Genomic DNA, 22,319 nt, shown 5'->3' with positions numbered 1-22,319 from the left:
ATTAGGCTCTTAGCTATGTTCTTTCAGCCATGATTCAGTAATGCCCGCAACATCATACCTGCCAACCTGCAACTGTGCTGCAAGTTCATCTACCTTATTCCATATACGGCGCACATTCACATACAACATCTTCAGTCCTGTATTCACCCTTTTTGATTTTGTCACACCGTGCTCAACCTTTTGATTCCTAACTTTGTCTGAGGTCTTACCAACATCTGCCTGCACAACCTCTCTGCTATCTGTACTGGGACTCTGGTTCCCATCCCCCTGCAACTCTAGTTTAAACCCCACCATGCAGCATTAACAAACCTTCCCGCTAGGATATTAGTTCCCCTGCAGTTCAGGTGCAAACTGTCCCTTCTGTACAGGTCCCACCTTCCCTTGCAGAGAGCCCAATGATCCAAAAATCTTATGCCCTCCCTCCTACACCAACCCCTTAGCTACGTGTTAAAAACTGTATAATCTTCCTAGTTCTGGCCTCACTAGCACATGGCACAGGTAGCAATCCTGAGATCACAGTCCTGGAGGTCCTGCCCTTTGACAGCACCTACTCCCTGAACTCCCTATGCAGAACCTAGTCACTCTTCCTACCCTACATGGACCATGACCTCTGGCTGTTCACCCTCCCACTTAAGAATGCTGAGGACTCGATTTGAGATATTCTGGACCCTGACACCCAGAAGGCAACACGCCATCTGGGATTTTCGTTCTCACCCACAGAACCTCCTGTCCATTTCCTTAAGTAACGATCCCCTAACAGCACAACGTGCCTCTTCTTCCTCCCTTCCCTTTTGAGTCACAGAGGCAAACAGTGTCAGAGGCCCAACCACTGTGACTTTCTTCTGTTAGGTCACCTCCCCCTCCCCACCCCAGATAGAATCCAGTGATATACTGTTGTTGAGGGAAATGGCCACAGGGGTACTCTGCACTGGCTCCTTAACCCCTTTCCCCTTCCTGACAGTTAACCAGTTTCCTGTGTCCTGCACCTTGTATGTAACTACCTCTCTATATGTCCTATCTGTCACCTCATCAGCCTCCCGAATAATATAGCTCCAACTCCCTAACAGGGACTATTAGAAGCTGTAGCTAGATGTGCTTCTTGCAGTTATAATGGTCAGGAATACTGGAGGTTTCCCTGCCTTTGCACATCCCGCAAGAGGAGCATTAAACTATCCTGACTGACATCTCTACTGTCCTAGTAAAGCCTCTCTTCACTGAAGCCTCGAGGAGCTAAAGCCTTAATATCACCACTCTGACTCTGTCCACTCAGATGATGGCCGCAGTGCTTGCCTCTGCCTTCCTTTAATTTTTTCTTACTAATCAATTCCAAAAGCCGATTGGCTGCTGGTCAAAGCGCTATACGCTGCTGCAAACTGCTCCTGCCCTTTATCCTTCAGCAGTGGACCTGATTGAAGGCCCCTCCTCTCCAAATTTCCAATGTCCAGATTGGCCACTGGTCAAGGTGCATATACGTCACATATGAAACCCCCTTTTACCAGGCGTCTCTAGGGACACAGCTCATTAGCCCCTCGCTAATGGCCACTCAGCGGTGAGGAAACAGTACATCTGGAGTCGGTATGACTTGGGTCCCACCAAACTGGGAAGCTGGGATGTTTCGCCCACCCGAACCATGATCTGAATGAATTCTGTGTAAATACTGCCCACGTGCAATTATCTGTCAGCAAGGAAAGAACAGATTGTACACCACATCCAATTTTAAAAAAAGGCTGTACTTATGAAGGTCAGCTTAACCAAACAGTCATTGAAGAAAAAAGAAAAAGTAAGAATAAAATAAATCGGTTCATTATAAGTAAACCAGTCAAAATTGGAGCTGATATCTCCCAAAAGCTGGATGTGCCCTTTTACTCACGGTGCCAACTCCTATTCACTAATCACCGGTAGAATTTCCCATCTTGGACTCCATCGAATTGCACGTTCCAGTTTGATTGAGTCCTCTCAATCTCCTTTCCTCTCCATCTCCTGCCCAAAAGTCCTCGACTCACACCAGTGTCCGTCACAAAACCTCTCCCCCAGCATTCTCCAGAACCTTCTCCCAATTCCACCATCCTGATTGGCTGACCCAGCATTCCTGGGTTGAACATCAAAACCTCTTATCTTCAACTGAAACCCAAACAATCAGCGGAACACACTGCTTGTACAGCAAACTATTAAATGAAATACCTTATGACATTAGCAGTAAAATCTTAACCAGGGCATACACAAGTGAACAATATTTTAATTCTAAGTCTCTAAATCTGAGAAATCTCTGGTATTTAATTTGATATGAATTGTCCTTTAACTGTGGCTCTTTATCCATGTAGTACAGGTGGATTCTGTTTATCCTGTCTCAGCCAAGTTAGAATTATAAATACTTCTGATGCATTAGCTTCTTACCATCTAACGAAGGCAATCCAAATTATACAAACCTTTGTGCATATTTTTTTCTTCATTGCTCCAAATCTAACACTGTCGTACACTTACACGTGTTTTTGGCACATATTGATAAATTGCTAATGTGAGACATTGAGAACTTGTTTTTCATTCACATTATGCTGCATGAGGGCTGCCCTAAGTCAATCACGGATTTCCACCCTTGTCTTTCAAAGTACCTCAGCACTCACATATTTTAATAGGCCTTGGGGTTGCACAGATAATGCACACATTGCTGATTTGAATCCAGAGGGCCTGAGTGGCCCATGCCTCCCTCAATTGAAAAAAATGTTTTTAGAAAAGATCAATGATGAAATGGTATTAGAAGGGAAATGGGTTTCTTCTGGATTAATCAGACTACATTGAGATGAAGTCACCAATTAAAAATCCCATTGTTTGTGTGAATTAAATGTTTAGTGTTTGTGAAAATGTCAATGCTTGAAATATTCACTTAAACTATAATGTGTCTGTAAACATTCAGTGTTTGACAGTAAAGCTTGGGTAACTCAGCTATATTTGTTTCTATGATCTTTACTGAGCAAATCAAGATTTAGAAAAAAGGTTTTCAGCATTGTTACTTCATTGCTAATAATTCTCAAATGTGAATACCTCTAATTGCAACCTGTGATTTCTGAATATTAATTTAAAAAGGAGTTAAAATGCTGTTGGTAGAGTTAAATTCAATTATAGAAATGACCACTGAAAATTGAAAATTTTGACCACACCCAGATCAAGGCATTTGAACTTTTAGTAGCACAAAAGTATTTTGTGATATTATTGTCAAACATCATTCATTGTTGGGTAATCTGGAAACTATTCCAAAATAAACCACAAAGCTTTAATAATGAAAATCTGCAGGAATAAGATGTGGTAATGCTGCCTGCCATTACTGGATAACTTGTTCTTTGTTCTCTTGAATTCCTCCTAGGTTTGAGTTCCGTATGTACAATTGCATTATAACATTGCTGCTGCCACACTGTGTTAAGACACCACAAAGTCTAGGGTGTTTGGTCTGCTTGGCCGAAATTGTTGAATGCTTTAATCCTTCCAATGTTTAGCACGTGAAAGTTACTTTCCTACTAGACAAATTGGATTTAGAATGGATGATATTAGGCTGTGATCCTATAGCTTTTAATTTAAAACCTCTGTTTGATAGAGGGAGAGCGTGAAGTGGAGGTTATTCGCTTAGATCCTCAAAATAAACGCCCAGTAGAGTTGTTAATTGGGGCATTTGGGGTTCAGATAATCATAAATGAGTGGAAATGAACATTGGGTTGAGCATGTTGATACTTGTGGTATTAACCAGTCTTTTGTAACGATCAGTTTATGGAGAGCTGTGGAAGACAGGAATGTTTGAGCGGATGACTATCCAAATAGATGAAGACGAACACAGTATTGAGATGCATTTGCCTTACACAGCTAAAACTATGGAAAGGTAAGACTGCCAGCTGCCGTACACTGTGAATGAGTGTACATTTATTGGTTTGGTTAGGCTCGCATTGCCTTCTGTGATTCAACTGAGTGGTTTTACATGACCAGTGGAGATGGTGCGGTAATTTTGAGAGAAGTTGTTTCCCTTGACAGGTAAAGGGTGGAGTGGGTATGTGACTTTAAAACTAAATAACTAAAATCAAGCTACATTTGCAAAGTGAGGTGAAGAACTGAGATATCTTTGACTTGCTAATGAGGCTGAGGGTTGGTTCGCACATACAGCTCTTCGTGTCATCGTCTGTCTTTAATCCTTGCACTGTCCCTGAGTTGACTCTGCTTCCATCCATTCTATAATTATTGCAGACTTAATTATTACGGTGTACTGCTAATTCATCATCCTCACTCTACATTTAGTAAATTTGCAGTCATCCAAAACTCTGCTGTCTCTTTACTGTCCTGTTCATCTCTCACCCAGTGCTTGCTGATATATTTCTGCTCCCTGGTTAAAAGGTGGCTCAATTTAAAAAAATAATGACACCATTATTTTGAAATCACTTTTTGTGCCTGCAGAATCTTCCAGCTCTACATTGATAACATTTCAAATATAATACTTAATCACCTCAGCTGAAAACTCTGAAGCGCCCTTCTGTAAATCTCTACACTTCCCCAAATTTCTTCTTAAAAACTACCTTCATGAAATAACCTGCCACCTGCCTTAGTTATCTCGCTATGCAGCTTGATGTTGAACTTATGCAAATTCTATGCAAACAACTACTTACATACTCACCTCAATTTAATAAAAAATTGTTGCAGGTGCTTAAAAGAAGCATATTTGTACAAAATTTGAAACAAAATGTTAGGATGTGTAAGGGAGTGCTTGGCCAGAAAGGTACTTTGACCAAGCAGCTTGGAGCAAAGAGAGGCAGAGGCATTTAGGAAAAGAATTTCTGAGCTGAAGGAGCAATTGTCAGCAGTGGAGCATGAAAAATCAAGAGTAGGAACCAGAATGGGAAGAGCATCCAAATTTCTGAGAATTATAGGACAGGACAATGGTACGTAAACAGTCCAGGCAGGCTTTTGAAGACCAGTAAGTGAATTTTAAAACTGAAGTATTGTTGAGAGCCAGATAATAAAGGTTTTGTTTAATTAACTTTGGTTGTTTGGTTCCTTTCAAATAATGAATTGAAACTTGCAGATGTTGAGGGTGATAAATTAGGATTTAGCTTTTTTCTTGAGTTTGATGTTGCACCAATCCTTTTGCAAATGATGTTTAAGTCTTGTAAAATAGAATTTATTGTCTCCAAATGGGTTGTGCTTATTCCACAACTAGCTAAGGTTTGCTGAATTGGAACAAGCTGGGTTTGGTACCAATCACGATAAAGCATAAGTTGTGATAAAGCGGCAGGGGGATAACACAAGGTCATGAAATGGCCTCAAGTTGTGAACTTTGGGATATTTGCTTCTTTCAGGTTATGATGTCAGCATTTTGCATTTGGCCAAGAAACACACAGCAATGTACTTCCCCATCAAGAAAGCCTTAAAGCTCTCCACTTCTTTCTTGACAATTCCCAACCAGTTCCCCTCTATTATCACCGTCTGACAGAACTGGTCCTCACCCTCGATAATTTCTCATACGGCTCCTCCCATTTCTTCCAAGCTCAAGGGACACCCATGGGCACTCTCATGGTCCCAGTATACCTGCCTTTTCGTTGGCTAAGGAACAGCCCATGGTCTCAGTGTAATTTGGTAATGCTCACCAACTCTTTCTACAGTACATTGACGACTGAAATGGTGCTGCTTCATGCACACATGCTGAGCTCATCAATTTCGCCCCCAACTTCCACCCTGCCCCTAACTGCACTTGGTCCGTTTCTGACACCTCACTCACCTTTCTTGATCTCCCTGTCTCCATATCTGGATATCTACCGACATCTTTTACAAGCTACCGATTCCCATGGCTATCTTGACTATACCACTTCCCACCCCGTCTCATATAAAATGCCATTCCCTTTTCTCAGTTTTTTCATCTCCACCGTATCTGTTCCCAGGACGATGTTTTCCCGAAATTCAGAGATGTCCTTCAAAGAATAGGGTTTTCCTTCCTCCACCACTGATACAGCCCTCGCCAAATGGCCTAATTCTGCTCCTATATCTTGCGTTTCCCTGACATCCACACTCACCCCATCTTCACGTTGCCTTAATAGGGTTACAGTTGCTCTTGTCCTCACCGACCACCCCATGAGCCTCTGCGTTCAACACATTCTCCGCAACATCCTCCATCTTCAATGGGACCCTAGCAACAAACACATTTTACCACCCACCCCCACTGTCCACTTTCCACACAGATTCTCCATGTTTCTCTTGTCCATTCATTCCTCCCCACTAATTTCCTTTCTGTCACGTTTCCCTGCAAGAGTTGGAAATGCTACACCTGTTGATTTACCTCCTCCCCCACCTCCATTCAGAGGCCAAACAGTCCTTCAAAGCGAGGCAACACTCTACCTGCAAATCTGCTGAGAGTCATCTATTGTATCTGGTACTCCCAATGGAGCCGCCTCTACACTGGTGACACCCGATGTAGATCGGGGGACTGCTTTGTCGAGCACCTTCGCTCCACAGAAAGCAGGATTTCCTGGTGTTCAACCATTTTAATTTCAATCCACATTCTTATTCCGTCAGTCAGTCCATGGCCTCCTCTTCTGCCATGATGACACCACTGAAGGTATTCCCCCCCTCCAACTTACCTCTTCAAGTCCCCACTCTGGCTCACCCCTCCTCACCCTTGGTGTCCCTCCTCCTTCCCTTTCTCCCATTGACTATTCTCCTCTCCTATTATATTCCCTTTTTCTCCAGCCCTTCTCCTTTTCCACCTATCACCTCCTATTTTATCCTCCCTCCCCAAGCCTCCTGAATTCACCTATTACCTTCTAGCTTGTACTCCTTCCCCTTCCCTACCCCCACCTTATTTTGGCATCTTCCCCCCTCGTTTCCAGTCCTGATGATGGGTTTCAGCCCTAAACGTTGATTTAAAGGTCCATTTCCATAGGAGCTGCCTGACTTGCTGAGTTCTTCACAGAACAGTTCTGGCACAGCTTGGCATTTATTTTTAAAGAACCTTCTTCCCTGTTTAAAATTTAGCAGATTTTATGCCATTACTTTCAGATCAGGCAAGACTCCTCTGAATTATTGACATTAAGTGGATGCAAATTGTTAAAAATTCATAAGCATTGGATATTCTGTGAAAGCATTTTAGTGCCAAAGTATTCAAAACAAACATTATTGGGTCAATAGTGGGGTTGGAATTTGGAATAGTGGCTTCATTTACACATCCAGCTGATGATAAAGGCCGTCAATGATTAGAAATGTGTATTAGAAATATAATACAGTGTGACAAAAAGATCTTTTCTCTTTCCAAGCTCTCTCCCTTGACAAGAAATAAATTTGTCATATATTTCAGTCTGTTGAGATGTTCTTTTAAATGTCTGCGAGCTGCTCTCTCAGTTCAAGTCAGAAGGATATTGGCTGGTGGCAGCTCCTTGATAATCAGTAGTGTTTTTCACTGAGCACTGGTCAATTGCAAGATATAAAATAAAACTGCATAAATTATTTTAAGTGCATTGCAATCTCTTGCCAACTAAACCACTGTTGAAGACTAGTAATGTAGGGAAATGAGGCACTGGCTTGCCCCTCCCCCCCGAGCTGTGTTAAGTTTAGTGCCCTGGTCATCTGTTCCAGTGATACTGCTTGACAGAGCAGTGGGAAGAAGTTCTGGAGACCCATTGCCTTCACCTGAGAAAGCAGATGGAGCCTTTATTTAACCTTCAAAGTTCAAAGTAAATTTATTATCAAAGCTCATGCATGTCACTATATACAACCCCGAGGTTCATTCCCTTGCGGGCATTCACAGTAAATGCTAGAAACAGAATAGAGTCAATGAAAGACTGCCCCCAACTGGACGGACAATTAACGTGAAAAAAAAACAAGTTGTGCAAAGACAAAAAGAATAAATAAATAAATAAATGTCACATATAGCACATGAGACAAAAGTGAGTCCACAGGTTCTTGGAAAGTTCAGTGATGGGGGCGAGAGAAGTTGAGTAAAGTTATCCCTTCTGGTTCAAGAGCTTGATGGTTGAGAGGTATGAACGGTTCCTGAACCTGGTGGCGTGAGTCCTGAGGCTCCTGCACCACCCTCCTGATGGCAGCAGTGAGAAGAGGGCATGGCCTTGGACGGTGGGGGTCCTTGATGATGGATGCTGCTTTCCTGCAACAGCACTCCTTGTAGATGTGCTCAATGGTGGGGAGGGATTTACCTGTGATGGACTGGGCCATATCCGCTACTTTTTGTCAGCTTTTCTGTTTAAAAGCATTGGTGTTTCTATACCATGACACGATGCAACCAGTCAATATACTCAACACTACACATCTTTTGAAGTTGAAGTTTTAAATTGCATGCCAAATCTTTGCAAACCTCTAATAAAGTAGAGGCTCTGCTATGCTTTCTTCATAATGGCACTTATGTGCTGGACCCAAGACACATCCTCTGAAATGGTAACACTGAGGAATTTAAAGTTCTGCAATCAATCAGTACTTCAGAGCTGTGACAGCTCAGTCAATGAGCTCACGTCTCTGGAATGGGCTTTAGAGCACGACTTTCTGAACTGGAGAGCTGTACTGCTGAATGACTGCTGATAATCGGGAAGCAAGTGAATAATCCAAAATATAGTAATAATCACAACGTTTAACTTGAAACTGCTAACAATTCTGTTTTGTCTCTATTTCTTGTTTAATCTAAATATTTTGTTTGAAATGACCATTTCTTTCTGTGTTTTTAACCAGCCAAAAAGATGAGTTAACTATTGTTCCTGTTTTGGTTGGAGCATTGAGTGATTCCAAAGAACAGATGTACGGAGAGCTGTTTAGTAAATACCTTGCAGATCCTCTAAATCTCTTTGTGATTTCATCAGATTTCTGTCACTGGGGTATGTACCTGTTTCAATCACGCTCTGATTCTGTTGTTGGAAACATTCAGAGAACAACAACTACTATGTTTAATTCAATCACTAAAGGAAGAAGCCTCCTATCTGTTAACATTTTTGACTATTTTCTCCCAACCTTTCTTCTTTGACGCATTTTCACACAGCAGTGCATATACCCAGAGATGCATTGTACATTCATGTATGCATTCACACACAGTACATTTGTACACCTTCCCTCCCTCCCTCTCTCTGTCTCTCTCTCTCACACACACGCACACAACACAGTTTGAAGTGCACATACATAAGACAATACCACACATCTGCACACTCACCCCTATGCTAATATACACACATGCACATTGACACACTTGCATTGTCAACCCATGCCAACATTGCTACAGACAGAAATACTCAATACATTGGCATCCACCTCTGGCACCAATATCAACATACCTGCCCCTATACTGCATACACATCAGTATCCCAACACACTGACAATTCATGAATATATGGCATACTTTCTAGTTACACATTCATATTGTGCTCTATTTCAAAGGATAGAGATTGGAACAGTTGGAAGGTAAATGAACAAACGGCAATGGTTTGAACAGAGTCTGCCCACAGAATGCAGTTGCCGAGGTGAAATGGGGCTCAATTCTGGTCATCTCCAGTTAACCTCTGAAATCCGTTTCCACCAATTGCTTATTCCATTGCACTTATAAACATGGAAATATAAGAAGTGTTTTACGTATTTGGAAGGGCTGTTAATAAATGTTCAGAGCATGTTAATGGTTTTGTATCATTCACCTTCAAATATCTTAACTAATCTGTCTGTAAGAAGTGGCGATTAAAAATCTTCACTGGAACAAACTTTTTTTTTTACAGAGTTTACAAGTGTATAGCTGCCCTTTTTTGATACTTATTGCTAGGGATTCTACAGAGGTTTTAGTATGAAGGCATGTTGCTAGGAGGCACTGTACATTAGCTTACCTTTTAACCTGCTACTCAGATACTAAATTATCTTTAAATGCCAGTGAGCTATAGAGATAGAAATTGGAGGCAGGGAGTTAAGTGGCTGAATGAGTTGGGTTTTCATCTTCTCAACTTGGGTTAAAATCCAGTATCCTTGCAGCCACAGATTTAAATACAGCACTGTTCCTGGATGAACACTATTTGCCATTCTCACACAAAAGTAATCAAGTGCTCTTTTTGGAGAATGGACAGTGCTATGTTTCTTTCTGGTTAGGGCCAGAGTGTAGGGTGCTTTCCCCAACATCTGACTGATCGGGAGGTGCTTCAGACCGTCAGCCGAAGCTTGACTGAGAAAGTTTCATATGAGCATCTCTCACATTGAAAACCAAACTTAAACATAATGAAAAAAAAGTTCATGCAATTTATAATGTATACGTAATATACATTTACAGCTGAAGTCAGAAGTTTACATACACTCAGGTTGAAGTCATTAAAACTCATTGTTTAATCACTCCACAGATTTCATATTAGCAAACTATAGTTTTGGCAAGATGTTGAGGACGTCTACTTTGTGCATGACATGAGGAATTTTTCCAGCAATTGTTTACAGACAGATTGTTTCACTTTTAATTGACTATATCACAATTCCAGTGGGTCAGAAGTTTACAAACAAAATCAAAAGAGATCAGCCAAGACCTCAGAAAAAAAATTGTGGACCTGGTTCATCCTTGGGAGCAATTTTCAAACGCCTGAAGGTACCACATTCATTTGTACAAACAATAGTATGCAAGTATAAACACCATGGGACCACACAGCCGTCATACTTCTCAGGAAGGAGATGCATTCTGTCTCCTAGAGATGAACGTACTTTAGCGAAAAAACTGCAAATCAATCCCAGAACAGCAAAAGACCTTGTGAAGATGCTGGAGGAAACAGGTAGACAAATATCTATATCCACAGTAAAACGAGTCCTATATCGACATAACCTGAAAGGCTGCTCAGCAATGAAGAAGCCACTGCTCTAAAACAGCCATAAGAAAAGCCAGACTACAGTTTGCAAGTGCACATGGGGACAAAGATCTTACTTTTTGGAGAAATGTCCTCTGGTCTGATGAAACAAAAATTGAACTGTTTGGCCATAATGACCATCGTTATGTTTGGAGGAAAAAGGGTGAGGCTTGCAAGCTGAAGAACACCATCCCAACTGTGCAGCATGGAGGTGGCAGCATCATGTTGTGGGGGTGCTTTGCTGCGGGAGGGACTGGTGCACTTCACAAAATAGATGGCATCATGAGGAAGGAAAATTATGTGGATATATTGAAGCAACATCTCAAGACATCAGCCAGGAAGTTAAAGTTTGGTCGCAAATGGGTCTTCCAAATGGACAATGACCCCAAGCATACCTCCAAAGTTGTGGCAAAATTGCTTAAGGACAACAAAGTCAAGGTATTGGAGTGGCCATCACAAAGCCCTGACCTCAATCCGATAGAAAATTTGTGGACAGAGCTGAAAAAGCGTGTGCGAGCAAGGAGGCCTACAAAGTTGACTCAGTTACACCAGTTCAGTCTGGAGGATTGGAACAAAATTCCAGCAACTTAAACTTCTAACCCACTGGAAATGTGATGAAAAAAATAAAAGCTGAAATAATCACTCTCTCTACTATTATTCTGACATTTCACATTTTTAAAATAAAGTATTGATCCTAACTGACCTAAGACAAGGAATGTTTTCTAGGATTAAATGTAAGGAAATGTGAAAAACTGAGTTTAAGTGTAATAGGCTATGGTGTACGTAAACTTCTGACTTCAACTTTAATGGATTTACTGAGAACCACAACATAAAGGAATACAGATTCCTTATGTGTAGAATATTAGTTATCAAAGATTTCACAAGAACCATGCCATTATGCCTAGAACTCTGGATATTCACAGCAGATCAGGAGGCTACTTGGATTACAACACTGCAGTGGTAACACAATAGTACTGGTATGGTTAGAGATGCAATGTTTCTAGCTGGGATGAAGTGTGCCCCACCATCTCTATCTTCGATTTTTGACCTTTGTTATTTTTCAGGACAACGTTTCCGATACACGCATTATGATGAGAGTCAAGGGGAGATCTACAGATCAATTCAGCACTTGGATAAAATGGTATGGGAAATGATGGGTTATTTCAAGGAAGTAGACCCCTTTCTGCCTCCCTCTCCCTCCCCCATGTACTCTGTTCCAGTTTCATTTGTTTTTAATAAGCTACCGATACCAATAAACTATACACTAATTTGCTCACAGAGTTCTATTGTACTGAGCCCATGATCCTTGCACAGAATGTGCAACATAAAAGTTCATTTGATCCAACACGTTTGTGCATTTTTGGGACATGGGCATCACTGGAGAGGCCAGCATTAATTGTCCAAATCTAATTGCTCTTGAGGTGTTAGTAAGCTCTTGCCTTAAACTTCTGCAATCCCTCCAGTGAATGTACTTCCACAGTGCTTTTAAGGAGAATTCCCAGATCTTTACACAGTCACAGGGTCTTGGTACCAGAGGTGCTGTGTTTGGGGAGGTAGCCTGGGTCAGTAACTGTAGGTAATATACACATTGCTGCCAGTGCTGGAGGGAATGCACATTTTACATGGTCAATCTGTGGCAGTCAACCAGTTTTGGTGTTGAGCTTATTATGAGTTTTAGAGTTACTGTAATTTTTATTCTAGTCCTTGTGCTTATTCATATTTCTCTTTATAAAAAGAAGCCGCTGTGCGATGTGTCTCAGTTGATCTGTGTAATGGAAACCCTATCGTTTCTGCCTCTGGCAGCCCATTTCATTTACTCACCACTCTCTGCGTAAAAAAAACTTAGCCCTGACATGTCTTCTGTACCTACTTCCAAGCACCTTAAAACTATGCTCTCTCGTGCTAGCAATTTCAGCCCTGGGAAAAGCTTCTATCCACATGATCAATGCCTCTCATTATCTTGTACCCCTCTATCAAGTCACCTCTCATCCTCCGTCGCTCCAAGGAGAAAAGGCCGAGTTCACTCAACCTATTTTCATAAGGCATGCTCCCCAATTCAGGCAACATCTTTGTAAATCTCCTGTGCACCCTTTCTATGGTTTCCACATCCTTCCTTTAGTGAGGCAACCAAGGTTGAGCAAAGTACTCCAAGTGGGTTCTGACCAGGGTCCTATATAGCTGCAACATTACCTCTCAGCTCTTAAACTCAATCCCACGATTGATGAAGGCCAATACACCGTATGCCTTCTTAACCACAGAGTCAACCTGCACAGCAGCTTTGAGTGTCCTATGGACTTGGACCCCAATATCCCTCTAATCCTCCACGTTGCCAAGAGTCTTACCATTAATACTATATTCTGACATCATATTTGACCTACCAAAATGAACCAGCTCACACTTGTCTGGGTTGAACTCCATCTGCCACTTCTCAGCCCAGTTTTGCATCTTATCAATGCCCCACTCTAACCTCTGACAGCCCTCCACACTATCCACAACACCCCCAACCTTTGTGTCATCAGCAAATTTACCAACCCATCTCTCCACTTCCTCATCCAGGTCACTTATAAAAATCACGAAGAGTAGGGGTCCCAGAACAGATCCCTGAGGCACACCACTGGTCATCGGCCTCCATGCAGAATATGACCCGTCTGCAACCATTCTTTGCATTCTGTGGGCAAGCCAGTTCTGAATCCACAAAGAAATGTCCCCTTGCATCCCAAGCCTCCTCACTTTCTCAATAAGCCTTGCATGGGGTACCTTATCAAATGCCTTGCTAAAATCCATAAACGCTACATCTACGGCTCGAAATACCTTAATCAATGTGCTTAGTCACATCCTCAAAAAATTCAGTCAGGCTCGTAAGGCACGACCTGCCTTTGACAAAGTCATGCTGACTATTTCTAATCATATTATGCTTCTTAGGATCTTCTCCATCAGCTTACCAACCACTGAAGTAAGTCTCACTGGCCTATAATTTCCTGGGCTATCCCTACTCCCTTTTTTGAATAAGGGAACAACATCTGCAACCCTCCAATCTTCTGGATCCTCTCCTGTCTTCATTGATGATGCAAAGATCATTGCCAGAGCCTCAGCAATCTCCTCCCTCGCTTCCCACAGTAGCCTGGGGTACATCCCATCCGGTCCCAGTGACTTATCCAACTTGATGCTTTCCAAAAGCTCCAGCACATCCTCTTTCTTAATATCTACATTCTCAAGCATTTCAGTTCACTGCAAGTCATCCCTACAATTGCCAAGATCTTTTTTCCATAGTGAATATGAAGCAAAGTATTCATTAAGTACCTCCGCTATTTCCTCAGGTTCCATACACACTTTTCCATTGCCCCACTTGATTGGTCCTATTCTCTCACGTCTTATCCTTTTGCTCTTCACATACTTGTAGAACGCCTTGGGGTTTTCCTTAATCCTGTTCTGCCAAGGCCTTCTCATGGCCCCTTCTGGCTCTCCTAATTTCATTCTTAAGCTTCTTCCTGCTAGCCTTATCATCTAGATCAGGGGTCAGCAACCTTTACCACTGAAAGAGCCACTTGGACCCGTTTCCCACAGAAAAGAAAACACTGGGAGCCGCAAAACCCGTTTGACATTTAAAATGAAATAACACTGCATACAACGTTTTGTTTTGCCTTTATGCTATGTATAAACAAACTATAATGTGTTGCATTTATGAAATTGATGAACTCCTGCAGAGAAAACGAAATTACATTTCTGCATGCAACAAAAACATTTTGAACTCCGAAAAAAAGATGTTGGGTTGAAGGTTACTTTTAAGTAAAATACTCAACGTCTATTTGAGTCCTTCTTGTATTTATGAAAAACGCCAAACTTAAATTTGCCGCCAGCAGCAAACCAAAAATAACGTCAGCCAGCTGTCAACCTGAAAAATAAAAGGACTATTTCACTGAACAATGAAAACATATGAATATACGTAAAATAATAGGCAATTAAAATATTTATCATACTTGGTCAGGTTGACTCACACCTGACAATGCAGTCGTATTCAGTAGGGATGGATCGATGCTTAGGGGAGTGACCGGGAAGGATAATGTGTTTTTTTCCTCTCTGAACTCACAGAAGCGTTTCCCAAACGATGTTTGCATTGCGATGATTGCAGAATGTAAATACTCCGAATTTATCATGTCGTGACCTTGTTTGAACTCTCTCAAATTGGGGAAGTGAGACAATGTGCCTTTCTGTAAATCTCTGGCAAGCACTGTCAACTTGCGCTCGAATGCCAAAACATCCTCCAACATGTGCAGGGCTGTACGTCCTTACCCCCGAAGAGCTGTGTTCAGCGTGTTCAGGTGCGCTGTCATGTCTACCATGAAGTGTAGCTTTTCCAGCCACTCTGGCTGTTCCAGCTCAGGAAAGGTGAGCCCTTTGCTGCCCAGGAAAGTTTTCACTTCTTCCAGACATGCGACAAAGCGTTTCAGCACCTCCCCTCTGGACAGCCAGCGATAAAAACACGTTGTAGCGGTGTGCTATATGCAGTCAGTAAACTGCAGTCAAAGATAGCTTTATTCGAACTAAACAGCCTTGCTTTTAAGCCTCCCTCAACCCGCCCCCCATGGGCGCGGATGCTGCAAAAGACACGTACTCACAAACCCCCGTAGGCTATCTCCCTTAGCCTGAACGCTGGCTAATTGTGAGCCGGTTCGGATGTGTCAGGAAATGGGTCGCCACAACCTCTTATTTAGATTGTACAAGATCACCATAATCTTCAAATTTAGAATTACATTTCAAAAACTAACAAACTAACATAAAATACATTTTAATTAAATACTGACCAATTATTTCCCAAAGCAACAGGGAGCCGCAGCACAGACGTAAAAGAGCCACATGTGGCTCCAGAGCCGCAGGTTGCCGACCCCCGATCTAGATTCTTATCGTTGCCTAGTTTTTTGAACCTTTTGTAAGCTCTTCTTTTCTTCTTGGCTAGATTTACAACAGCCTTTGTGCACCATGGATCTTGTACCGTACCATCCTGTCCATGTCTCATTGGAACGTACCTACTCAGAACCCCATGCAAATATCCCCTGAACATTTACCACATTTCTTCGGTACTTTTCCCTGAGAACATCTATTTCCAATTTATGCTTCTAAGTTCCTGCCTGATAGCCTCATAGTTCCCCTTACTCCAATTAAATGTTTTCCTAATTTATCTGTTCATATCCCTCTCCAATGCTACCAATGGAGATAGAATTGTGATCACTATCTCCAAAATGCTCTCCCACTGAGAGACCCGACAACTGACCAGGTTCAGTTCCCAATACCAGATCAAGTATAGCCTCTCCTCTTGTAGGCTTATCTACATATTGTGTCAAGAAACCTTCCTGAACACACTTAACAAACTCCACCTCATCTGAACCCCTCACTCTAGGGACATGCCAATTAGTATTTGGGGAAATTAAAATTTCCCACCACAACAACCCTGTTATTACTACTCCTTTCCAGAATCTGTCTCCCTATCTGCTCCTCAATGTCCCTGTTACTATTGGGTGGCCTATAAAAAACACCCAGTAGAGTAATTGACCCCTTCCTATTCCTAACTTCCACCCACAGAGACTCCATTAACAACCCCTCCTTTTCTGTGGCCGTGACACTATCTCTGATCAATAGTGCCATGCCCTCCACCTCTTTTGCCTTCTTGCCCCTGCACCATCCAAGTCTCTGTAATGGCCACAACATCATAGCTCCAAGTGCTGATCCACACTCTAAGCTCATCTGCTTTATTCATGGTACTCCTGGCATGAAAATAGACACATCTCAAACAATTGGTCTGAGTGCGTCCCTTCTCTATTACCTGCCTATCCTCCCTTTTGTGCTGTCTCCAAGCTTTCTCTGTTTGTGAGCCAACCTCCCTTTCCTCCGTCACTTCAGTTTGGTTCCCACCCCCCAGCAGTTCTAGTTTAAACTTGCCCCAGTAGCCTTAGCAAACCTTCCTGCCAGGATATTGGTCCCCTTGGATTCAAGTGCAACCCGTCCTTTTTGTACAGGTCACACCTGCCCTAAAAGAGCTCCCAATGATCCAGAAATCTGAATCCCTCCCCCCTGCTCCAATTCCTCAGCCAAGCATTTATCCTTCACCTCAGTCTATTCCTATACTCACTGTCATGTGGATGAGCATTTGATGGCTGTTGGCCTGTACTCACTGGAGTTTAGCAGAATAGGGGGAGGGGGATAGATCTCATTAAAACTTACCAAATACTGAAAGGCCTAGATAGCGTGGATGTTCACTATAGTGGGGGATTCTTAGATCAGAAGGCACAGAATAGAGAGGTGTCCATTTAGAACGTAGATGTGGAGGAAATTCGTTAGCCAGAGGGTGGCGAATCTGGAGAATTCATTGTCACAAATGGCTGTGGAGGCCAAGTCGTTGGGTATATTTAAGGCAGAGGTTGATAAGATTCTTGATTAGTCATGGCATGAAGGGATACGGAGAGAAGGCAGGAAATTGGGGCTGAGAGAGAAAATGGAGCTGCCAAGATAAAATGTAGCAGACTTTATGGGCCAAATGGCCTACTTCTGCTCCTATTATGGTCTTATGAACCAGGCAAGATCTCCCCAGACTGTTTGCCTCTTGCTAAACTATATGATTGAAGTACATGAAGTTTAATTACAGTTGAAAAGTGAGAATGACTCTCAACCAGGAAAAATGACTCTACCTATTTGTTTGGGCACTAATAGACTCCTATTATTGCCTTCAGTTGGGTGTTATTTCTGAGTGTCTCTCCTCACCATTTAATATTTCTCTTCTGCAAGCAAACATTACGTTGGAAACCTGCTTGCATGTCAGATGTCATTTTCAGCAGCTTCAACCCTAGGCTGTGGAATTTGCCCCCCAAAACCTCTCCATCTCCTTTTGGACCAAGCCTTTGGATGTGTTTCAGTGTTTCTTTTCATGTCTGTGCGTCAACTAATACAGTACTGTGTAAAAGTCTTAGGCAGGCACGCACACACAGAGCTAGGGTATCTAACTTTTACACAATACTATATTTATCAACGAGGTGAGGGCGAAGTGTCCCAGGAGGGATGTGGTACATGAGGCAGAGAAGAAGTGCTGGGGTGGCGGGGGGTGTGGTTCGGTGGTGCGCATGCAGACACACCCAGCCCTGAGACACCAGGCAAGGTCTATTGATTCCAAACAATTGGTTTATTGATCATTACAGAACGTCTCTCTAGTTCTTCTCACTCCCTCCCCTCTCCCTTCCCCTTTTCCCAACCATGATTCCTCTCTCCCTGAACCCTCCCTGCTCTGTCCACAACAGACTCGTATCAGACCACAGGAGATTCATCATCACTCACTTATGTCATGAAATTTGTTTTTTTTTTGTTTCAGCAGTATAGTGCAATTTTAAAAATTATTACAGTATCGTGCCTCAGACACCCAAACTATATATATGTGCCTAAGACTTTTGCACAGTACTTTGTCTATTAATGCTCTAATGTGTCTCAGGATATTTTACTATGCTTACTGTGCTATACAAACACAGGCTGTGTTGCAAATTTTGTCAATTACATGCACAGATTTTTTTTCTTGTGAGGGGTTTCAGTAACTCAATGCCTTTTCTAAATGACCCGCCAGTTTCACACACAGTACATATCTTAAACCCTTACTCCTGTCAAATCTTTGTCTACTTTTCAGTGGTAGCTGAGGTCCCATTTCTTGACATGTTTTCTGTGAAATGGACAGTTGTCGGAGCTTTGAGTTGTTGCAAGCTTGAACATATTACTAATGAGCTTAGGCTTACTTATAAATAGAACACAGCAATGATTGGCAGTTGGAAATGAGAAATGTGTGTAGATTGTGTGCCTGCATAGATTGAGCAAGATTTGGTAGCTGGGAAGGCAATGAGTGAGAGAATGTATAACAGGATTTGTTGAAAGGAACTGGCTCAAAGGAAAATGGGGCTTAATTAATTTCTAGTGAAGAGGCAATATAAGGAAATATGATAACTGACAAGGATAACTTTATGTGGATAATTAGGAGAAGAATTTTATTGAAGCAATTACTTATGTAAAAATGTTCATCAATTCATCGTACTGAACTTTGGCCCTGATGACTTGAAGCAACAGTGCTTCAGATATATGGAAGCTGGATGGAGGATTGGCTGGCTGAGCTAAATGATATAATTCAGAAGTATGTAAGTCCAGCAGCCCGCGGCTATCGCAAGTGTCACCGATTATTCATTGTTTTGCGGTATTTAGTTTTATGGTAATTTTATGCCTACATAAGGACCATGGCCCTCCATACCTGTACAATCTATGTATCTATCCAAACTTCTCAAGGTTTAAACCTTGAAATCGAGTGATTCTGATTAAAGTTCCCAGGTGTGATATCACATTGAACAGTGGCACTGAGGAGAGTGGTAGAACAAAGGATTTGGGAATACAGGTCCATAATTCCTTGAAGGTGGTATCACAGGTAAATAGGGTCATAAAGAAAGCTTTTGGCACATTGGCCTTCATAAATCAGTGTATTGAGTACAGGGGATGAGATTATGTTGAAGTTGTATAAGATGTTGGTGAGGCCTAATTTGGAGTATTGTAGCGCAGTTTTGGTCACCTCCCTACAGGAAAGATGTGAACAAGTTTGAAAGAGTACAGAGAAAATTTGCAAGAATTTTGTCAGTCTGGAGGACCTGAGTTATAAGGAAAGATTGAAAAGATTAGGACTGTATTCCTTAGAATGTTGAAGAGTGAGAGGAGATTTGATATATACAAAATTATGAGGGATACAGATAAAGTAAATTCAAGCAGGCTTTTTCGACTGAGGTTGGGTGGGACTACAACAAGGTCATGGATTCAAAGTGAAAGATAAAAAGTTTAAGGGGAACATGAGGGAAACTTCACTCGGAGTTGTGAGAGTGTGGAATGAGCTGCCAACACACGTGGTGCGTGTGAGCTCGATTTCAAGGTTTAAGGTAAGTTTGGATAGGTACATGGATGGTGGAGGTATGGTTCTTATGTAGGTTGATGAGAGTAGGCAGTTTAAATCGTTTTGGCATGGACTAGATGGGCCAAAGGGCCTGTTTCTGTGCTGTACTTCTCTATGACTATCAGCCAAAATTCTATACGGTAACAGGAATCGAAGATGAGTCATAGCTGTACATGAAGTGAAACCCATTCTGGCCCATTTCCTAATGCCATTGTAGAGTTCTTGCAGATCGTACATCAAGCCTAGCTTGCTATTTAGCCCTCCCTGCCAGTGCAGAGACATGTATTCATGAAAAGTGCAGACATTTATAATCTCAGTATAAGATGTAGTACAAATGTAATTTTCCCAACATAATCATTGGTTGCCTTTAAAGTTTTGAGTATGCCTTTGTGTTTTTTTACTTTTTTTAAAAAAAGGGAAAAATTTGTGAGTTTTAATAGAAATCTGTAAAATAAAATCAGAATGCAACTGAGAGGCAGGAACAGACTAACATTCTGAAAAAAGTCAACCTGTTAATTCTCCGACAGCAGCTAATCACTGCATTTCTGGGCTTTACCAGCTTCTGAGCCTTTTATACTTGCATTTAGTGTGTTAACCTGTACACGATTAGTCATTGTACCTTGGACAGAAGTGATCTATTACACACAGGAAGAGATGATTTTGAAAGGCAACAGGATTTGTAAAGTATCTGTAATGTGGACAGCTTTACATTGGAATCACTGAATGGATTACTTTGCAGTAAACCATATCACTTAATCTGTTTTATTTCAGGGTATGGATATTATAGAGCAATTAGATGCTGTATCATTTAACAACTATTTGAAGAAATACCACAACACTATCTGTGGTCGCCACCCAATTGGGGTTCTGCTCAATGTAAGTTAAAAGTATCCAAGTCTGTTGTGTTTTTAACCTATTCACCCTCTGTACTGTTATGTCTCCTTCTCTTTAAATGCATTCTATTACTGTACGTAATTACTCACATCAGGGCTATATGACATTTGGTAGCAGTTGCCAAATACTCTCCAGTAATATGTGCTGGAGGGAGATGCATTAATTAAAATCCTGAATAAAAGAAGTCCAGCATTTTCTTGGAAAAGCATTCAAAATCAGCTTTTAGAGTATGAACCATACCCATTTTAGAGTCTCCATTATGTTTCAACAAATTGCCCTCTCTCAGATGAGGAACAAGCTAGAGATTCCAGTCTCAGAACAGACCATATGTAAATGTGAAAAATTAGTTCCTTGCATACACAGAGAGAGTTCTCGATAAAATTCAAAATTATGTTCCGGTGTATGAGGAGAAAATGTATCCTTATTTGCTGGGAGTGTACTGTGATAGCTGATCACTGTCAGAACTTCCAGCAGTCACACACGGCTTCCTTCCCCTTCCTTTCAATTCCTATTGAAGTAGGTGGCACTACTAAGACATTAAGGACTGTTCCTTTTTCTCCTTCAGGCGGTGACGGAATTGAGGAAGAGTGGGATGAACATGGCTTTCTCATTTCTGAACTACGCTCAATCAAGTCAATGCAAAAACTGGGAGGATAGTTCCGTTAGCTATGCTGCGGGTACTCTGATGGTCCACTGAATCTCTGCTGCTCAGGAAAGCCACTTCGTTCTCCGTCTCCTGATCCCAGCCTCCCTTCAAAAACCTACATCCATCATTTGGAGCTATCGGATGTTGAACATTTGAACTCTTCTTCCCCGAAGTGTAGCCCCTCATAGTTTTGATTGACATATGCTCTGTTTTTTCCCCCTTCTTTTTAGACTGGTGAGGTGCAGGAAGACATTAATTAGCATTTAAGTTGGCCAGTGCTGGCAGTATAAAACAATAGATGTGTACTTGCTTACAGATAGTTTGGCAGGATGTGGGTAAGAGTGTACCATTTATATCCGAATCAGTCGCATTATAATCTCATACCATAGTTACTCAAGTATAAGCTGCAGTGCTGCCAACATTGTATAAGGATTTTTTTTGTTTAGTTGCTAATAAAGGGCTACACACAATAAAATGGTCTTATGATTTAGATTTCCTGCTATCTGATGTGTAATCTGAATTGTCACTAACTGTAGTGTTTTTATTACCTATTTCTAAAAACAATTAAAGTTTATTCTTGATTATTTTTCTTACTTTTGACATACTTTTAACAGTTTCAAATTTTACCTAGACTTTTCTCCAAGCAGGAAGTGCCCAGTCATACCCCTGGTGATAAAAGCAGTTTCTCCCTTTTCTTTTCCAGCGGGTTAGCTCAGTAAACAAAACTGTTACTGTCTGGTGCCGGGCAGGAAATGAAGCACTATGTGAAACAAAACATGCTAGCTAGCTAGCTAGAAACTCAATTACTGAACAATCACAACAAATCCATTTACTTGCCCTTTCTCCTGAAATGTTGTCAGGTGCTCTGTCCTTTGTTGTAGTCCCAAACTATCTTGGCTGTTATCCTGATCCTCAGAGTTAAGAAAAAAATACCTTTCTGAGGGTCTGGGTCCTGTTGGAGCACGCTCAGACAGCAGGGCAGCATAAAGGGCAAGGCAGAGAAACG

General features: G+C 41.7%; 1 protein-coding gene across 1 annotated transcript in view; it reads left to right on the top strand.

Moving 5' to 3' along the window:
* memo1 (mediator of cell motility 1) overlaps positions 1–21,899 on the top strand; it is a 72,341-nt gene extending 50,442 nt beyond the window's left edge. The window contains exons 5-9 of the mRNA XM_059986308.1: positions 3,754–3,865; positions 8,701–8,843; positions 11,885–11,961; positions 20,545–20,649; positions 21,233–21,899. Of these exons, the coding sequence (XP_059842291.1) occupies positions 3,754–3,865; positions 8,701–8,843; positions 11,885–11,961; positions 20,545–20,649; positions 21,233–21,364 (569 nt within the window). The 3' untranslated portion in view covers positions 21,365–21,899. The remainder of the gene's footprint in view (positions 1–3,753; positions 3,866–8,700; positions 8,844–11,884; positions 11,962–20,544; positions 20,650–21,232) is intronic.
* The last annotated feature ends 420 nt before the right edge of the window (positions 21,900–22,319 follow it).

Source organism: Hypanus sabinus, chromosome 12 (genome assembly GCF_030144855.1).
Source record: "Hypanus sabinus isolate sHypSab1 chromosome 12, sHypSab1.hap1, whole genome shotgun sequence".
NCBI lineage: Eukaryota > Metazoa > Chordata > Chondrichthyes > Myliobatiformes > Dasyatidae > Hypanus > Hypanus sabinus.
The sequence above is the reverse complement of the archived record's forward strand: the minus strand, read 5'-3'. Positions and strand labels throughout refer to the sequence as shown.